Consider the following 21552-nt stretch of genomic DNA (forward strand, 5'->3'; position numbering starts at 1 on the left):
TGCCAGATCAGCTGCTAAGAAATCCTCAGTGATCCATGATGTCATCCATGAACAGCATCTTGACATCTTAGGAATAAGTGAAACCTGACTAAATGAAGCGTGGGTTTACCACTGGCTGAACTATGCCCACAGGTTTAAACATCAACCAAGTCCAGGAAGATGGGGTGGAGGGGTAGCAGTCCTGATTCAGCATACACTCAAATAGCGCAGAATACCATTCCGCAGCTAAATGAATCAGAATCTCTTTTAATCCAGCTAGAAGAGGAGAAAATAGCTGGCTGTTCATGGTATACTGAACCGTGTAACAACGCATCATCTGTGCAAGAATTCCTTGATCTGATTACACAAGTGACCCTGAATTACCCTAGGATGGTAATCATGGGAGATTTCAATCTACACATTGAAACCCCAGATACCACCACAGCTGTCTTCCTGGACATGAGGACAGCACAAGGATTCACACAGGTGATCAATTCTCCAACCCATGAAAGGGCCATGTACTAGGCTTGGTATTCTACAAAGGGGTTGACATCCCAGAATACCGGGAAAGCAGTATTGAAATAACATCCCTATCATGGACAGACCATGTTTAATTAAGTTTTCCTGAAGTGACCACCTGAAACAAGTGGCACCTCCCAAAGTTTGGAAAGAGATCAGAGACAAGAAAAAGCTGACTGCTGAGAATTTTTTAGAGGTTTTGGACTATCCACCTGTGGATGAAAAGACAACTGTCAGAACAGGTTGATGTTTGAATACACACGTAGCTAAGACCTTAGGGACAACGGCACCACTATAAGAGGTCTTATGCCCCACTCACAAGTGCTCTTCTTGAGTTTCTCCAGAGCGTCAGACCCTTAAGTGCAAAGGACCTAAACTGGGAATGAGATGCCATAAATCTCACCTGGATGAGGAAAGGCTAAACTGTAGGAAACACATGACAAAGTACTACCAAGCCTTAACAGCAACCAAAAAATATTTCTCGCAATGTATTGAACAGACTGCCAATTCAATCAAGCACCTGTTCAGCATATTAAATAGCCTACTGCAACCCCCACAACAGAACCAGCCTGCCCCATCAAAACTGAACTGCAATGATTTTGCTGCATACTTTGCCAGCAAAATTAAGTCTCCGGCAGGATTTGCAGGCAGACCCACCCAGTCTCCAGTCAGCTAACCTGTAGTGTACAATTTCACCCCCTCCTGACACAGACATATGGGACTCTTTTAACCCAATAACAGAGGAGGGCCTTGACAGAATCCTAAGAGACCTTCAACCAACTACTTGCTCCCTTGCCACTGCTCATCAAAGTAGTGCAGCAGGCAAGCATGAACCTCATAGAAGGCACAACAAAAATTGTGAAACTCCTGTATTTCTAATGGACAACTACCAACAGGATTAAAAAGGCAGTGATATGTCCTTTGCTAACGAAGAGCAACCTTGACTAGACAAACTTGAAAGTTACTGACCAGTATCTAACATCCCATTTCTAGGAAAACTTATAGAACCAACAGTCTGTGTTCAACTCAGAAATTGGCTAGATCCATGTCAATCTGGATTCAGACCTGGTTACGGAACAGAAAGTTCTTGTGTCCCCTACTTGATGATCTTCACAGAAACTGAGGCGGGATTTGCTTTGGTGTTAATACTGCTAGATTTCTCAGCAGCTTTTGACACAGTGGATTACAAACGCCTCTCCGTTACTGTGTAAGCCACATTGAGCCTACAAATATGTGGGAAAATGTGGGATCAAATGAAACAAATAAAAAGTAAATATCGTGCTAGCACAACTGGCAGAAACAGGTATCAATGGAATAGTACTTGCTTGGTTCAGTTCCTATCTATCAGGCAAAAGACCATACTGTTTGGCAGCATCTCATCGCCACCATGGGCACTGCCTGTGAGGTACCTCATGGATCCATACTGTCGCCTATTCTGTTAAATATCTACTTCAAGCCACTAGCTGAGCTGATTTGGTTGATGGACAATCATTTCTACATCTACGTGGATGATGTCCATTGAACCTGACTTACCCACAGCCCTGAATAAACTGACTACCTGTTTAATATCAATTTAAAATGGGCTAAAAACAACAAAATTTTCCTGAACCCAAATAAAACCGAGCTTCTATGGGTCCCTAGCACAAGTGGGCACATACCTGACATCAAAATCGCTTTTGGGAATCCCTCAAAGCACAAGTCAGGAACCTTGAAATACAGCAAATACAGCTAGATTCAACACTTATTCTGAGGCCCCAAATCCAAGCAACATTCAAGAGCTGCTTTTTCATTTATGACAATATGGTGCCTCTCTCCTTACATTGAGAAAGAAAGTCTTGTCTCGGTTGTGCATACCATGATAACATCAAGACTGGATTACTGTAATGCACTCTACACTGGTCTGTCTACAAAGGGTTGCACCAGTTCCAATTGATTTAGAGTGCTGCAGCAAGACTCATAGAAGGTTGCAAGCGATGTGACCTCATCACACCATTTTTGCAAAAAAACTTCACTGGCTACCAGTATAATACAGGGCTAAATTTAAAACTTTATGTGGATCTTCAAGGCCCTCAAAGGAAAAGTCTCGGAGTACTTGAAGAACAGTCTCTACATACCTCCAAGGTCACTAAGTTCCTCCCAGGGAGTATTCCTAACCACTGTCTTTCCAAAGGACATGACACAATGTGATGGCCACCAGAAAGCCTTCTCAAGGAATAGCCCCCACACTCTGGAATGCACTCCCTGAAAGGCTTCGCTTAACACAAGACTATCACTACTTTAGGAAGCAGGTAAAAGCTTGGCGCTTCAAATAGGCCTTTAATGGAAGAATAACTAACTTGCTAGTCTCACTCACTCACTCACACACACACACACACACATTCGTGCGCACTAAAGAATACTTTTTATTTTTTGGCACTGGGGCGTATTTGGGGCTGGAGAGTAGGCGTACCTAGTGCTAATCGGTTAGTGCAACTAAACCCCTTTGTGCTAACCGATTAGCATGTGGTTAGCTTTGGAGCTCTTACCACCTAGAAGGGCTTCCACGCTAATGGCCACATGCTAATTGGACAATTAGCACATGGCCATTAATTGATGAAATGGAAAATGTGGCCATTTTACAGCCGCACTAAAAGTGGCCTCAGCGCATGGAAAACTCATGCACTAGTCATAGCGCAGGTCACTCTTTAGCACAGCTTAGTAAAAGGACCCCTATATGTTTAAAGCCAGTGCAAGGATTGTGTCTGCTTTCCAATCTCAAGAGAAAACTTACTAGGTTCTTCTTTTATTTATTTATTTCCCCCCCCCCCCCCCCCCCCCCCAATATTAAGCTTTTGTGACTTTTCAGTAAACTGCTTAGCTTATATTCCCTTATAAGTACAAGTCAGTTTTGAATGATCTAAATAACAGAGCTGGAAAAGTACAGAACTAAATGCTTGTAAACTGCTTTATCTGGACCTTTCCATCTCTGACATCTGTCTTTTCCTCTCTTGCAGCCGGATACCTTGCTGGCAAGTGTGCTTGTCCATCCCATCCTCAGTGCCAGTGGTCTGCCTCGTCGAGACTGGCGCTTCTCCCAACCAACCAGCACAGCCTCTGCTGCTGCCAGTGTCTTGGCCTCCATCTCCACCTCCCAGAATCCTGCACGAGCTCGGTCTCACATAGGGCTCCCAGGGACCTGTGCCGAAAGCCCCATGTACCGGAGTGACAGGACCGTCTTCCAGGAAAGGTCTTTGAACAGCCTTGTTTTTTTGTTATCTAGGAAGGATTGATGTATTGTACAGAATGTGATGCTTATGAGACTTGGTAATGGTGGGAAATAAGATATGGTGTCATGGCACACCTGCCTTGTTACTACTTAAGTCTGCAGCACTGTAGAACTAAGTAGTATGCACTGATTTCTGGCCTTATATGTATCCACTAGGCATCACAATATACCTTCCTAATATCCTCCTCATTTTGTTCTGCTGTGTTGAAACAGGCAGGCAACACTATATACTTGCACTGGGGGTGGGGGTGGGTGGGTGGGAAAGGGCTTATAGCTGACTAGCTACACTGAAGGAAGGATCCAACTTTGTGTACCTGCAATGAAGGGAGGTGCCATCACTGTTTACCTGTTATGATGGAACAAGACTATCATGTGTACTTGTATGTATGCTGTGTGGAGAGAGGACCTCCACTCTATGTTTGTGCTGATGGGCCAGGTTCAAATATCCCTTATGTACAGAAGAGAGGAAATGGATACTGGTTCTCAAGACTGAACAAAGATTACATTCTGTGTGTTTTGTCTACCAAAGTTAGCATAGTTTTTCTATGTTTTTATTGCAGCATGTCAGGATACTCCACTCAGCACCAGAGTATTTGCCATCCAAACCTACTGGTGTCTGAATTTGCCTCTGCTGAGATGAGCCTTCATGCTATCTATATGCATGAGGTAAGTGTGAGAGAGCCTCCACCTCCTGTGATAACATGTTATTTACCTGTATTAAGTGAATGTGAGAGAGCCCCTTTCCTGAACTAATGCACTATTATTCCTTAATATCTCTCCAGACCAGCCCAGACATATGGGTACATGAGTAGGTGAGTTCTAAAATCTGTTCCTTGGACAGATGCTGCTGCACTTGTTCAAACAGCCACATTGGATTGATTCCCAGCAGGCAGCAGGACTGGTACTATTGGTGGTGAAGATGGTTTGCGGTTGAGTGCAGTAGCCAGCAGTTGGTTCATTGATGAGATTTCCAACTGATAGAAGACCTGATTTTGGCGGGAACCTCCAACATTTTGTGAGCAGCAGCAGAAGTCTTTTGTCATAGCAAGCCTCCAGTTCTGAGCAGGGTAGAAGCGTCGGTGGGTGTCTGTGGGCTCTGTAGGTTGGAGCCTCTAGCTGGACAGGCATTTAGCCTTCTGTCTGATTTTGATTCTCAAGGCCTTTTGCTTTAGAAAGGACTGGATGGTGGAGGACCTGCTGGGGTCCCAGGTAGTGCTTCTGCAACCAGTGGAGGACCCAGTGGACCAAGAAGCTGAGGCTTAGTTCGGAAGAAATCCAGAATGACATTGGCGCCACTGGGGCCAGAGAACTCCAGCAACTTGAATGGTCAGCTGTCTGAGACCCAAGCAGATGAAGAGGTGCTTCCTGGGGAGGATGCCACAGTAATATGGATTTTTCATAGGGGCGAGTTATCCTCCTTAATTGCTCAGGTACTCTAACCTCTTAAGGTATACAAGGATCAACCTGCAGGAGGCACAAAGTAGGAGGATCCTCTTATAGAAGGCATCAAGAAGCTGGCCAAGACTTTCTAACTGCATAAGGTAGTCGTGGAGAAAAGGCAGAAGCATTAGATTCATCCCAGATGCTGAACTCAGTCGTAAGGCTGTATCTGTTTCCAATGTTGGAGAGAGACTTTACAGTTCCCAATGGTGGATGTGTTCATATTTTACTAACAAGTTGTGACTCTAGCCCTACAAGCAACAGTCTGTGGATGCTATGTTGCATGAGCTTGTTTCTGCTAGGCAGAGCAGTTGCCCAAGGATGTCAGCAGAAGTTTCTGGAATTGCATGGTTAGAGGTGGGTACAGCCTTTTTGGTAGATACTGTATATGATCTAATACATTTTGACCAAGAGTAGGAGCTTGTTGGTAGTGGTGAGATGATTTTTGTGGCTGTGCTGTTGGGCATTGGATGTGGCCTTTTAGGTCCGATTGAGTAAGGTTCCCTTTTAGGGGAAGCTGCTGTTTGGCGAGGACTTAGAAAAGTTGGTAAAGAGTTTGGGTGGCTGAAAAGTATTTAGACTCCCATAGGGTCACCCCAGGACTGCAAATCATTTCTAAGGGGCTAGGGGCCATTTTTCTGATGCTAGGAGATATCAGGGTATGTGAATGGTTTTTAGTGCAGTAGGTTCTAAGTAAGAGGTCAGACCTTTTGGAGTAGCTGCAAGGGAGCTTGAGATCCAGGAACTGGAAGCTCAGGAATACCCGAGGTATGCAGTGAAGGTTTCAAGGTCCGTGTTCCAGTCCCTTCAGCAGAACTGTTAAGATAGTTTTACCAGAGGTGGATCCAAATAATCTGACCAGTGGGTTCTTCAGGTCATTTGAGAAGGATATGCTTTGGAATTTGTTCATCCACTGCACAATATTTTCATGGAATCGTCTTGCAGGTCCCTGCTGAAGGTGAAGGCGGTCAAGTCTGCGCTGGAAAGGTTATTTCTGCTGAATGTAGTTATCCTGGTTCATCTGGGGCAAAAGGGAACAAGTAGATACTCAATTTTATTTTGTGGCTCCCAAGAAAGGTGGTTTATTCTGGCCTGTTTTGGACCTCAAGCAAGTAAACAGGACCCTAATAATCCCAAGGTTCTAAATGGAGAGCTTGCATTCAATGATAGTAGAGGCATAGTAAGGAGAGTTCCTTATCAGGCTTATTATCTAAAGAGAAGGGTGCCCATCTTTCGACACAAATCGGGAGATGGGCGTCGTCCTTCCAGGGTCGCCCAAATTGGCATAATTGAAAGCCGATTTTGGGTGTCCTCAACTGCTTTCCGTCGAGGGGACGACCAAAGTTCATGGGGTCGTGTCGGAAGCGTAGCGAAGGTGGGACTGGGGCATGCCTAACACATGGGCATCCTCGACCAATAATGGAAAAAGAAGGGCGTCCCTGATGAGCACTTGGGCGACATTACCTGGTCCATTTTTTGTTACAACCAAGCCACAAAAAGGTACCCAAACTGACCAGATGACCACAGGAGAGAATTGGGGATGACCTCCCCTTACGCCCCCAGTGGTCACCAACACCCTCCCACCCTAAAAAAACACTTTAAAAATATTTTGTGCCAGCCTCTATGCCAGCCTCAAATGTCATACTCCGGTCCATCACAACAGTATGCAGGTCCCTGGAGCAGTTTTAGTGGGTGCAGTGCACTTCAGGCAGGCGGACCCAGGCGGGACTGGGGCATGCCTAACACATGGGCCCTTTGAATTTATGGGCACTTCATATAATTTGCTCTTGACCTTGTTTGGACTTTACTGAATTCCTTCCTTATTTATATCTTAGTATTGTTTTGGATGCTCTTTTTATGTGTGTTTTCAGGGCAGGTTCTATGATGGTATTATGTCCTGTGGGGTCATCTGCTGCCCCCCCCCCCCCCCCTTTGAAAGTGCATTCGATCAAACGTCAAGTCTCTTTTTGGGTGGAGCATGATCTTGTTCCACTGCAGGAGATTTGTAGTGTGTACATTTAATCATCGTTACACTCATTTGTGCATTGTTACATGCTAGATGTGTAAGCCTACCAAGAAGCAATCTTTGGGAATAGAGCTTTGTAGGCAGGCTTGTCTGAACCCCTCGCTCAGTAGTCTAAGATTTGGTAGTTCCCATTCATCTGGACTGGTCTGGAGGGACATTAAGGAGGAGAAATTAAGTCTTAACCTGTTAATTTTCACCCTTTAGTTCCTCCAGACCAGTCCAGATCCCCACCCATATGGTCTGCAAAGATAAACAACAATGAAGCATGAGGCTAATCCATCTCACCAGCTGGGAGGGGATGTGTCTGGTTCCTGTAGTCTGTAGTTTATTGTTAGTTTAGATTGATTCTTAATTGGTTTGCTCCCTGTTTATGGGGAAATGTTTCACCTTTTGCTTTATCGAAAACTTGATTATCTATTGGCTGCCCAGGATACTTGATATCATTGAGTCAGAAGTTCTCAGTCTCCATCTGCTGGCAAGAGAGTATATACCCACATGTCTGGAGGGACTAAAGGAAAGATGACTGTGAGAGATCCCCATCTCATGTGCTAACATGCTATCTAAATGAGTGAGAGAGTTCTTGTCCTTAGCATACTATCTGTATGCATGAACTGAAGGTGAGAGTGCTTCTCCCTGTTGTAATATTCTGTCTACGTGTATGAGGTATGTATGAGAGCGACCCTTTTTCCTGTACTAACATACTATCTACATATATGAAGTGAGAATGAGAGAGCCTCCCCCTGTATTAACATGTTCTCTATAGGTATGAGGTGAATCTAAAAGAACCCCTTCCCTGAAATAATGTGTTGTTTACATGTATGAGGTGGGCATAAGAGTCTCTCCCCTGTAGTAACATGCTCTCTGCATGTTTGATTTAGGCTGGAAGAGTCCTTCCCCTGAACTAATATACCGTCTACTTGCATATTTATGTGTATTGGTATTTGAAATACTGCTTTATCTGGCGCACAGGTCAGAGTTGTTTACAGTTACAAGTGCAAAAGGTAAAAAGGAACTATATTTTAAACAGGCAGAAACTTCAATTACGCTATAGGAGAAGAAAAAAGAGAACCAAGTAACATCTAATAGCAGAGATAGAGACCGAGCAGGATGAAACAGAATCCTCCCTATATCTCAGGGACATAGGTCAGCCCCAAATAGTAACTGAAAATAACAAGCCTTAAGAGCAAATCTAAATTTCTTAAAAGTTAGTACAGCACATATGTGCAGAGGAAGATCATTCCAGAGGGATGGAGCCTAAAAGAAAAAGGCACTATGCCTAGTGAACTCAAGATGACCATGAGATGAAAAGTGGGGAATAAGATAATGTTCATTGAGGGACCATTTTACGCCCAATGCGCGTCAGTTTGGAGTTACTGCCCAGCTACTACATGACCCATGCGATAATTTCATTTTTGACACGCGTCCGCAACGCACACCTAAAAATAATTTTTATGTTCTGGCGCGCAGCAAAAATCGGGCGGTAACTCTGATTTGATGCTCGTAGGCGATTACCGCACGGTTAACGTGAGAGACCTTGCTGCTAAGTGAATGGCTGGCGGTAAGGTCTGAGACCCAAAATGGATGCGTGCCAATTTGGCAAAAATTTTAAAAAGGCATTTTTTACAGGCACCTGAAAATGGATCTGCACGCACCAACACTAGCGTAGGCAGTGTTAATGTTGCCAAATAATGGGGTCTCATGCAGAGCTTTAAATACAAGGATTAAAGAGATCAGAAGTCAGTATAAATAGAATAACATTGGAGAGATGTGATCATAGTAGCAAGCTGGAAATAGAAGGTGAGCAGTAGTCTGAGGTCTTTTCAAATTTATTTGGGACATATCTGCATAAACAGCATTACTGCAAGGCGAGATACGAAAAGAAAATGAAGTAACATATATAGGGGGAAGCATCATCAAAATAACTACAGATGGCACATAATTGAAACCTTTTGTGATGACTGAAGAACCCTGAGATTTAAAGGAAAACTCATAGTTGATTGTTACACTTAAATATCTAAATGAATCCACAGTCGTTACTGGCAACTTAAACAGAATAGGTATAACAGAAGGGTGAAAGGAGCAGCCTGTAATCCAACAGTCAGTTGTCTTCTCTGGGTTGAGTAAGCCAGCTAGACGACGACTCCAAACAGTGTTGCAAAACAGTCACGTCTGAGTTGTTGAAGGTAGTGAGAAAGAGTAATAAAATGTTATTTGCATAGTAGTGAGCGATTATACCAAAGTCCTGGATAATAGTGGCTAAGGGATTGAGAAAAACATTCACCAATAATGAAGGTAATATAGAACCCAGAGGAATTCAGAGGTTGAACTGAAGATGTATCAAGAAATGTCATTTCTGCAAAAGAAGGTGAACCAGGTAAGCACCTGTCCTGTTGTACCAGTCTCAACCAGTCTTGCTAATGGGAGAGAATGGTTCACAAGAGCTACTTGCCCATTATCCAGCATCGCATGAATTTCATTCAAGAGTGATGCAAGGACAGTTTCCATGCTGTGGCCTTCCTGAAAACCAGACTGTTGGATGAAGTGCTAACATCTTTTCTACTGTGAAAAGGCCATCTTTCTGTCAGCGTAGAAAGAAAGCATAAATTAGACACTGGCTGATAATGTGAGACAACAGTCAGGACCATATAAGCCTTCTTCAAAACTGGGCAAACTATAGCTTTTTTTCTAAGCAGAAGGGAAAATTCCAGAAAAGAAACCCTTGATTAATTATGAGAAGCGCCAAAGAAAGAAGATCATGAATGGGCAAAGTACGATATGAGGATGTGTTGGATCTAATGGGCAGGCAATCTTTCTCATTGAAGCAAGTATACCAGTTAAAGAGGTCAGTGGTATTATTTAAAAGGTAAACCATGACTGCAAAGGTACTGAAGCAAAAACTGCTCTGTAAGGTGACCTCTGTGGAAGAAGAGTGTGTTTTATTTATTATTACATTTGTACCCCGCGCTTTCCCACAAATGGCAGGCTCAATGTGGCTTACATCTTAACAATATAAAGAATAACAAAGTCGTAAGGAATTAAGCGTTAGGAGGTAAGTGTAAGGAAGATGGAAAGGAATAGATAAGGGATAGTAGTAGGATATAGGAGACATGGTCAGTGTATAAACAGTCGTCGGTAAGAATCATGTGGGCAGGCTTTAGTTATGTTGAATCATTAGGGTAGGCTTTCTTGAAGAGATGGGTCTTCAATGCTTTTCTGAAGGGCAAAAGGCCGTTGATTGTTCGGATGGATCTTGGTAGCGCATTCCAAAACTGGCTACCCAAAAAGGAAAAATTGGATGCTAAGAAGGACTTGTACTTAATACCTTTACAGTTGGGAAGGTGTAGATTAAGGTAAGTACGGGAAGACGTCGAACTGTTTCTGGTTGGGAGGTTGATGAGGTCATTCATGTAAGTGGGGGCTTCTCCGTGTAATGTCTTGTAAATCATTGTGCCAGAGAGAAAGTGTGGGGCAGAAGAGGAAGGGGCAACAGAGGAAAAAGAAGGCCCTGTCAGTAAAATGGCAGGTGCTAGTGAATCAATCTAAGCAAAAAATAATGTGTCAAATCCTTAAAAGGGGGCATGATTCAGTGAGTGTGAAAAATTCCCCTTCCTATACTAGTATGCTATCTTTATGCATGAGGTGAAGATGAGAAAGCTCCTCCCCTGTTCTAACATGCTGTCCATATGTATGAGATGTGTGTAAGAGAGTCCCTCTCTTTAGTAACATACTACCTACATTTATGAGGTGAGCCTGAGAGCTCCTCTTAATGTACAATCTACATGTATAATGAGAATGAGAGAACCTCCCTGTATTAATGTGCTGTCTACGTGTATGAGATGGCATGAGCTAGAACATACTCCCCATACTGACATACTTGTATGAGGCCAGAGGCCCAGGACTTTGTGTATTTCTTGCTGTTAATAGGTGTGCCAGCAAATGTATATTCCAGCTTTGCATGTCAAAATACATATAAACACTTCACTTATGTCGTGTTCAGCTAGATTCACTACCGTAGTTGATATATTCTGAAAATGGGAGGAAAAAGCCTAAGATAATGCAGGACATTTATATATCAGTATTCAAACAAATGATCCTGCTGCATCAATCATTGGCATAAAAAGCAGATTGACACTTTATGCTTTAATATTCACAAAACAAGTTATTTGATTCGATTAAAAAAAAACCACTTAACTGAAATACAGCATATCAAACACCCCGATGCTGGTCACCGTTTCGCAGGACCATTCCACTTCTTCAGGAGGAGAAAAAAAGATTCTTTTGTGCTTGTCCTGCTTACTAATCTCAACTGAAGCAGCGGAATGGTCCTGCGAAACGGTGACCAGCATCGGGGTGCTTGATATGCTGCATTTCAGTTAAGTTACTCTTGAAATAGGGTGAGGTTTTTTTATGCCAACTGATGCAGCAGGATCATTTGTTTAAATACTGATATAAATGTTCTGCATTATCTGAGGCTGTTTCCTCTCCCATTTTCAGAATATATCAACTACGTAGTGAGTCTAGCTGAACATGACATAAATGAAGTGTTTATATGTAGCCCAGCTTTGCATGTACCGTATTTTTCGGACTATAAGATGCACTTTTTTCCCCCAAAATTTGGGAGGAAAATGGGGGGTGCGTCTTATAGTCCGAAGGTAGCGAGTTTTGGATCGCCGTCCCGTACTTACGCGATGCCATGTTCCGTGGTGGTCTAGTGACGTCGGGGCAGGAAAGAGCCCCCTTTCCTGCCCATCGCGCTGCTCTCACTGCTTCCTGACGGTCTCGGCGAGATTCAAAATGGCCGCCGAGATTCTCGGCGGCCATTTTGAATCTCGCCGAGACCGTCAGGAAGCAGTGAGGAGCACGGAGAGCAGCGCGATGGGCAGGAAAGAGGGGGCTCTTTCCTGCCCCGACGTCACTAGACCACCACGGAACATGGCATCGCGTAAGTACGGGACGGCAATCCAAAACTCGGACAAGACGCACCGGAGCACCTAGGTTTTAGAGGAGGGAAAAAGGAAAATTTTTTTTTCCTATTTCCCTCCTCTAAAACCTAGGTGCGTCTTATGGTCCGGTGCGTCTTATAGTCCGAAAAATACGGTAAATTTCATCCTTATTTTCAACATATTACAGTTTGGTGAGGGGAAGCCATCTTAGATTTTCTAAACTCTCTCCTTGCTCCAGGTGCATCAGCAGCAACAGCACCAAGGTCCTTCTCCACATCCCTCAGGCACATGGCGACCACAGACCATGCCACAGCAACCACAAGCTGACCCAGGTGAGAATCCTTTTCATAGTGAGGTTACTCACAGTCCCTGACACTGCCCCCAGGCCCTCGAGACAGACTATCCTGTAGCAGCCTTCCTGCTTTCATGTTAACATCTTTACCTAAACCCTTTATGACCAGGTATATCCTCAAACTTATTTTAAGAAATAGAGGGTTGAAGAGCTGGTGCAGCATAGTGAAGGACTTCCCATGAGAACTGAGAAATGAAGTTCAGGTTCCCTGATACTGATGGAGGTGACCTTTATACTCCTTCCATGCTACTGAAGTGTCATCGAGCCACTGCTTATTAACTACAGAAAAAACATCCAAAAGCTTTCCTAACCCCATTAGTCCCATCAGGGTCAACACAACAGTTAAACTTCTGCATGACCACAGGAAGCCGGAGAATATTTTTATTTGTTGCATTTGTATCCCACATTTTCCCACCTATTTGCGGGTTCAGTGCGGCTTACAATACATTGTAAATGATGGAATTACGATTTGTTACTACTCAGTTATGGATTACATTATGGTAACGGCAGTTAGCATATCTAGGTTTAAAAAGGATTTGGACAAGTTCCTGGGGGAAAAGTCCATAGTCTGCTATTGAGACAGACATGGGGAAACCACTGCTTGCCTTGGGATTGGTAGCATGGAATGTTGCCTCGATTTGAGTTTCTGCCAGGTACTTGTAACCTGCATTGGCCACTGTTGGAAACAAGATACTGGGCTAAATAGACCATTGGTCTGACCCAGTATGGCTATTATGTTCTTATGATTAATAGGGACTTTCCTCAGATGAAGCGCTGACATTTCATCTCCTGTCCTGCATCAGTTTGGATTGCTGTCCTTTCCAATATAAGAGACCCTTTTCTAAAGCAAGATTTGGTGTCACTTTGAAGGGATTTTTGTAGTTTACAAGAGATTATTTATTTTATTTATTTATTTTAGATCATTTATACCCCGCTTTTTGCCACGTAAAGCAGTCCCAGAGCGACTTACAATGAACTAAGGAAACAATTACAATTGAAGGCGGAAGGGAAGAGAAATACAATATTTAAACAAATAAGCAGCAGGCAGGGAAAATAAATCAAAAGAAGAGAAAGTAATGAGTCCAAATTCAGGTGTCAGTTGCCCAAACATCTGTTTTCTCCAGATTTATTTCAGTACTTCTCCCTCTCACTCTTGGTGTGTTTGGTGGAAACTCATTTTATTTAATAATGAACATACCAGTCATACCTCATTGCAGCCTCCTTTGATTTTAATAATGGTGGTGAGCAGGGAGTGTCATTATTTTGTCAAAGGGTTCCATTTTAGTGATTTGCTTTTATTTTGTATTGAAGAATCGGATGACCCCTGATGCAGGTAGTCACTGAAACTTGGCTAAATCAGGACTTTCTTCAACAAAGTTATTCATGTATCATCAGTTGTTGTTCCTCTCATCGGTTGTTGTTCCTCCTTCCTTGTTCCACCTTTGCTGTCGTTGATTCATCTGTTGATTCTACAGCAGTTACACTCCTGTTTTTTTAGTTTGTAATAGAAAATTTTTACCAATCCAATAGACTGCCTTGAACAGAAAATACTTTTTTTTCTCATGAAGTGAAAGACTCCTGCATCACCATTTTTTGGGATAAATATAGAATAAATTATAGTTTAAAGCATATCATTTGTTTCTGATTTAAGAACATAAGTGTTGCTATACTGAGATAGACTGAATGTCCATCAAGCCCAGTATCCTATTTCCAGCAGTGGCCAATCCAAGTCACAAGTACTTTGCAAGATCCTAAAACAGTAAAACAGATTTTATGCTGCTTATCCTAGAAATAAGCAGTGGAAATTCTCAAGTCCATCTTAATAACGACTTATGGACTTTTCTTTTAGGAAAGTACCAAACCTTTTTTAAACCTTGTGAGGCTAACTGCTTTTACCACATTCTCTGGCAGTGAATTCCAGAGTTTAATTACACATTGAGTGAAGAAATATTTTCTCCGGTTTGTTTTAAATTTACTACTTAGTAGCTTCATTGCGTGTCCCCTAGTCTAGTCTTTTTGGAAAAAGTAAACAAACAATTCATGTCTACTACCTGTTCCACTCCACTCAGTGTTTTATAGACCTCTATCATGTCTCTGCACATCTGTCTCTTCTTGAAGCTGAAGATCCCTGGCTGCCTTAGTCTTTCCTCATAGGGAAGACGTCCCATCCCCTTTATCATTTTTGTCGCCCTTCTTTGTACCTTTCCTAATTCTGCTGTATCTTTTTGAGATGTGATAACCAGAATTACACTCTGTATTCGAGTTGCAGTTGCACCATGGAGCATAAAGAGGCATTATCACATTCTCATTTTTGTTTTCCATTCCTTTCCTGATAATTCCTAACATTTTATTTGCTTTCTTAGCTGCCGCTGCACAGTGAGTAGAGGGTTTAACATATCACCAACGATGACACCTAGATCTTTTTCCTGGGCGGTGACTCCTAATGTGGAACCTTGCCTCACGTAACTATAGTTTGGGTTCCTCTTTTCCACATGCATCACATTGCACTTGCTCACACTAAACATCATCTGCCATTTAGATGCCCTGTCTCCCAATCTTGTAAGGTTCTTTTGCAATTTTTCACAATCCTGTTGCGATTTAATAACTTTGTGTCATCAGCAAATTTAATTACCTCACTAGTTATTCCCATCTTTAGATCATTTATAAATATGTTTAAAAGCAGTGGTCCCAGCACAGACCCCTAGGAACCCCTCTATGTATCCTTCTCTATTGAGAATACTGACCATTTAACACTACTCTCTGTTTTCCATCTTTTAACCTGATTTTAAAAATCCACAATAGTACATTACATCTTGTTCCATGACTTTCTAATTTCCTCAGGAGTCTCTCATGAGGTACTTTGTCAAATGCCTTTTGAAAATCCAGATACACAGTATCGACCGGTTCACCTTTATCCACTTGTTTGTCCACCCCTTCAAAGAAATGTAATAGATTGGTGAGGCAAGATTTCCCTTCACTAAATCCATGTTGGCTTTGTCTCATTAAACCATGCTTTGGAATATGCTCTGTAATTTTGTTCTTTATAATAGCCTCTACCATTTTGCCAGGTACCGACATCAGGCTCACTGGTCTGTTATTTCATGGATCACCTCTGGAACCCTTTTTGAAAAATTGGCAGGCTGGTGACCTATACTAAAAAAAAAAAAAAAAAAAAAAAAAAACCAACCACACAACAACAACAAAGAAACAACAAAAAAAAAATGTATAAGAAGAAATTGTAGGCGAGAGAGCATACTTAAATGGGATATGAGGGGAGAGCATGTGATAGGGTACAAGACATGATCTTCAACACCTCAATTGCTGGCAAGAATGCTTTGGGCTGAGATCTACTATACAGCAGTGTGAGGGGTAGGAAAAGTCTGGCTTCTTTTCGTAATTCACAACCTACAAAGAATCCAGGACCAATACAGCTACCAGACTAAAGGCAAAAACGCAACTCTATGCTCTTATTTTGAGGAAGCAAATGCAGTAGTTCTTGTGTGCAAGTACCTACACCAATAGAATCAAACAAGCAAGAAACAAGTGTAGAAAACATAAACATTAAATCTCGATTCCATAAAATCAGATGTTTTTGCAGCACTCTCTTGTCCCAAGGTGGCAGGAGAATTCCAGCCATCACACAACAGTGACCCCTACAGGCCAGCTTTAAAGGGTGCTTATAGGGGAAAATTTTATAACATGGTGCCTAATAAGAATGGGCAGCCTGAAAATTGTCGTGTCATTTGTGCCGTTCATTTTATTCAGGGTTTTCCTACTTTTGTCATCATGGGAGCAATATTGTTCTGGCCCCCTACCCATTCTAGCCCCCCCCACAAAGCAGAAGCCCTCCTCCCAGCATAAAGCTCCCCCAGATGCAAGCCTCCTTCTCCTGTGATCTAGGGCTCTCCCACTTCTACCCTCACCCCAAGAGCAGATAATGAATATCCCTGGTAGTTTAGGGGTGTCCATTGAGGAAGGAGCAATGTCCATTCAGTTTTGCCCATGTTCACACTTAATCCAGTGTGGCAGCCGCAATCTCTTGCCACAGTCTGACAGTACTACTGCAACCCCTAGCAGTACCATGAGACTATGGCAAGAAGTTGCAGCCGCCAAATAGGATTCAGTGCCACCATGGGCACGAGCGAATGGACTTCGCTTGTGCCACAACAGACCCTCCCCAAGACCACCCGGGATATTCAGGTAGGCCCAGGGGACCAGGTTGCAGGGAAGAGTCGTCGTCTGCTCTTGGGGGTGGGGAGTGGAAAGGGGAGAACTGTAGATCATGGAAGGAGGAGGCTTGTGCCTGGGGAAGCTTTATGCTGGGAAGAGGGCTTCTGCTTTTTTTTTTTTTTTTTGGGGGGGGGGGGGGCTCGATTTGAGCTACTGCTGATATGACCAGGGCCACTGTTCAGCCTGCCATGCAGCAGCCTGTTGATAAATGAAAAATGCAACATATTTTTCTCCTTGTTTTTGTTTGCCAACAATATGAAATGACTTTAAAATAGTACATACGTGTTTGAAAATGTGTTGTTTTTTCCCCCAGATCTAAAAATGCCCACAAGAGCTGCTGCTTTTAAGGTGGCTAAAAGTGCACATGCTATGGCTCCCATGCATACTTTTAACTACATTTGAGGAGGGCAGTTTTCCTTCAGGTCATTTTACTTAGGTAAATACTTTTGAAGGTTGCCCTGATAAAGCATGAAATACGAGGTAGTGGAATAGTTTGGTAGCACATTTTGTTGCCTTGAAATAGCTCAAATAGCAGCAGTTCATTCCCCTAAACTATACTATGCTATCGGAGTTTTATATACCACCATCATTCCAAAGAAAGGATTCAAAGCGGTTTACAATAAATAAATAAGAAAAAAAACCTCCAATAATAAGGAGACATTTACAATTTAAAATAACATTAACCAAACTAATTAATCATAGCAGACCTCACATCCCACGTAAACTACGTGCTTCAACATGGTCTCTTCCCTAAGGACAATGGCAACATCCTCCTCACCCCGATACCAAAAGATACCAAGAAAAAAACAAACGATATCACTAACTACCACCCAGTAGCATCTATCCCACTGGTAGTCAAACTGATGGAAAGCATGATAACCAAACAACTTACTGATTACATAAACAAATTATCAATACTACACGAATCACAGTCAGGATTTCGCGCCAACCACAGCACTGAAACAGTACTAATTACTCTCTTAGCCAAATTCAAACAAGAAATTGCATTAGGCAAAAACGTACTTCTACAATTCGACATGTCTAGTGCGTTCAACATGGTAAACCACAATATACTACTAAGCATCCTATAATACTTCGGGATTGGCGGAAGTGTACTTAGATGGATCAAGGGTTTCCTAACTACTAGAACATATCAAGTGAAATCATATTCGAACATATCACCATGGAAAGCAGACTGTGGAGTACCCCAAGGATCACCACTATCACCGCTCCTTTTCAACCTAATGATGACCCCACTAGCTAAGTCCTTATCCAATCAAGGCCTTAACCCCTTCATTTACGCAGACGATGTCACAATATACATCCCCTACAAACATGATGTAGCAGAAATCAGCAATTAAATCAAACTCAGCCTAAACATCATGAACTCATGGGCAAATGCATTTCAACTAAAACTTAACGCAGAAAAAACACACTGTCTCATCCTCTCATCCCAATATAACACGAACAAACCCACCAGCATAATCGCCCCAAATCACAACCTCCCCCTATCTCAGACAGCCTAAAAATTCTCGGAGTTACAATCGACCGAAATCTCACACTGGAGAGCCAAGTGAAAGTCACAACTAAGAAAATGTTCCACTCGATGTGGAAGCTCAAACGAGTAAAACCCTTTTTCCTGAGGGAAATATTTCACAACTTGGTACAAACCATGGTACTGTCATCTAGACTACTGCAATGGAACCTACACGGGATGCAAAGAACAAATCCTAAAGAAACTCCAAACTGCTCAAAACACAGCAGCCAGGCTTATATTTGGAAAAATGAGATTCAAAAGCACCAAACCCCTACGAGAAAAACTGCACTGGCTGCCGATAAAAGAATGCATTGCATTCAAAATCTGCACCCTGGTTCATAAAATCATCTACGGAGATGCCCCGGGATACATGTTAGACCTCATAGACCTACCAACCAGAAACGCATCAAGATCAACACGAACATACCTAAATCTCTACCACCCAAGCTGTAAAGGACTCAAATACAAATCAACCTATTCATCCAGCTTTTCCTATATAAGCACACAACTATGGAACACATTACCAAGCACCGTGAAAACAACAAACAACCACCTAAAATTCCAGAAATTACTAAAAACTTACCTGTTCAAAAAGGCATACCCTAAAGGTCCAACTTAAGTGCCTTAACCCTACAACACAACAAAGCCAAAGCTTGTACTGGACACAACTCTTCCCCCTTACGATTCCCTAACATGTCTGTAACACATGATTACAACATCACTATGTATTTGTTCATACCGATATTGGCGATCGCCTGTACGGTATTATGTAAGCCACATTGAGCCTGCAAATAGGAGGGAAAATGTGGGATACAAATGTAACAAATTAATTAAATGAACATAAAATTAAAAACTAAAATCACAAAACAAATCAGAATAAAATCATTTCTCAAATTGTCTTCAACAATTTCCTGAATGAAAGGTAAGGAGATACAGGTCTCAATTGCAAAGTAAGTAAATTCCATAATCTAGCCCCCCCCCCCCCCCCACCCAAAAAAAAAGGAAAAGAAGCTTCCAAAATAGACTTAAAATGAATATTTTTGACAGAAGGAAATCCTAAATTCAGAGTTCTCAGAAAACCAAGTTTTCAGACTACGAATAGAAATACCAACAACTTGTTCAGACCCCAATCCAAATATTTATTTAAACATCCAACAGAAAATTTTATAATGAATACGGTTTTTGTATCGTCAACCAATGAAAAATGCAAAATACTAGGGAAACACTTCCATAACGCCCAGTACCACTTATTAATCTAATAGCCGTATTTTGCATCAGTTGTAGTCGCTTTAACTGTTTAGAAGAAGTCCGGAAGTAGAGCAAATTGCAATAGTCTAGTTGAGGTAGTAAAACCACCTGGTCTATAGTTCTAAAATCCTCCAGCACCTGAGTTTTATGATTTAGAGGATGATGCCCCTTAAGTCTCTAGAGGAGAATGACTTAAAAGAGGAGGAGTGGCCTAGTGGTTAGGGTGGTGGACTTTGGTCCTGGGGAACTGAGGAACTGAGTTCGATTCCCGGCACAGGCAGCTCCTTGTGACTCTGGGCAAGTCACTTAACCCTCCATTGCCTGCCGCATTGAGCCTGCCATGAGTGGGAAAGCGCAGGGTACAAATGTAATAAAATAGATACTATTGGAGATTCTACATGGAATGTTGCTACTATTGGAGATTCTACATGGAATGTTGCTATTCCACTAGCAACATTCCATGTAGAAGGCTGCGCAGGCTTCTGCTTCTGTGAGTCTGACGTCCTGCACGTAGAAACAGAAGCCTGCGCGGCCACATTGGTGATCTGCAAGGGCCGACTTCTACATGGAATGTTGCTAGTGGAATAGCAACATTCCATGTAGAATCTCAAATAGTAGCAACAGTGGAGGAGTGGCCTAGTGGTAATGGAGGAGTGGCCTAGTGGTTAGGGTGGTGGACTTAGGAACTGAGTTTGATTCCCGGCACAGGCAGCTCCTTGTGACTCTGGGCAAGTCACTTAACCCTCCATTGCCTGCCGCATTGAGCCTGCCACGAGTGGGAAAGTGCAGGGTACAAATGTAATAAAATAGATACTATTGGAGATTCTACATGGAATGTTGCTACTATTGGAGATTCTACATGGAATGTTGCTATTCCACTAGCAACATTCCATGTAGAAGGCTGCGCAGGCTTCTGCTTCTGTGAGTCTGACGTCCTGCACGTAGAAACAGAAGCCTGCGCGGCCACATTGGTGATCTGCAAGGGCCGACTTCTACATGGAATGTTGCTAGTGGAATAGCAACATTCCATGTAGAATCTCAAATAGTAGCAACAGTGGAGGAGTGGCCTAGTGGTTAGGGTGGTGGACTTTGGTCCTGGGGAACTGAGGAACTGAGTTCGATTCCCGGCACAGGCAGCTCCTTGTGACTCTGGGCAAGTCACTTAACCCTCCATTGCCTGCCGCATTGAGCCTGCCATGAGTGGGAAAGCGCAGGGTACAAATGTAATAAAATAGATACTATTGGAGATTCTACATGGAATGTTGCTACTATTGGAGATTCTACATGGAATGTTGCTATTCCACTAGCAACATTCCATGTAGAAGGCTGCGCAGGCTTCTGCTTCTGTGAGTCTGACGTCCTGCACGTAGAAACAGAAGCCTGTGCGGCCACATTGGTGATCTGCAAGGGCCGACTTCTATATGGAATGTTGCTAGTGGAATAGCAACATTCCATGTAGAATCTCAAATAGTAGCAACAGTGGAGGAGTGGCCTAGTGGTAATGGAGGAGTGGCCTAGTGGTTAGGGTGGTGGACTTTGGTCCTGGGGAACTGAGGAACTGAGTTTGATTCCCGGCACAGGCAGCTCCTTGTGACTCTGGGCAAGTCACTTAACCCTCCATGCCTGCCACATTGAGCCTGCCATGAGTGGGAAAGCGTGGGGTACAAATGTAACAAAAATAAAATAAATAAATTTTCTTTCTGCGTCAGCATTATGTAACATAATAATTTTTATATTCCGTTGCAACCACAAGAAGTTCTGAGCGGATTACAATAAAGATAAAACTAGTACAGTACTAGTGAATTACACAGTCAAATGAAACACCCAATCTTCCAGTTATTACACTGTACAATAATATCACCTAGTAACTCTGTAAATCAAGAAGTTGTCTCTAAAACAAATTTGTGAAACAGAAAAGTTTCAAGTATTTCCAAAAGTTTAATGAGTAATAACTCTCAAATCTCTTGGTAAGTAGTTCCAGACTTTCACTGTCTGATCAGCTAAGGAAGCACG

At 42.6% G+C, this 21552-nt stretch overlaps 2 protein-coding genes across 2 annotated transcripts in view; one reads left to right on the plus strand and one right to left on the minus strand.

Annotated features, from left to right (window-relative positions):
- ATG9B (autophagy related 9B) overlaps positions 1 to 21552 on the plus strand; it is a 250985-nt gene that overhangs the window by 219688 nt on the left and 9745 nt on the right. The window contains exons 14-15 of the mRNA XM_030195602.1: positions 4324 to 4429; positions 12411 to 12504. Coding sequence (XP_030051462.1) covers positions 4324 to 4429; positions 12411 to 12504 — 200 coding nt within the window. The remainder of the gene's footprint in view (positions 1 to 4323; positions 4430 to 12410; positions 12505 to 21552) is intronic.
- NOS3 (nitric oxide synthase 3) overlaps positions 1 to 21552 on the minus strand; it is a 235114-nt gene that overhangs the window by 33444 nt on the left and 180118 nt on the right.

The sequence above is a fragment of the Microcaecilia unicolor genome, chromosome 1 (assembly GCF_901765095.1).
Source record: "Microcaecilia unicolor chromosome 1, aMicUni1.1, whole genome shotgun sequence".
NCBI lineage: Eukaryota > Metazoa > Chordata > Amphibia > Gymnophiona > Siphonopidae > Microcaecilia > Microcaecilia unicolor.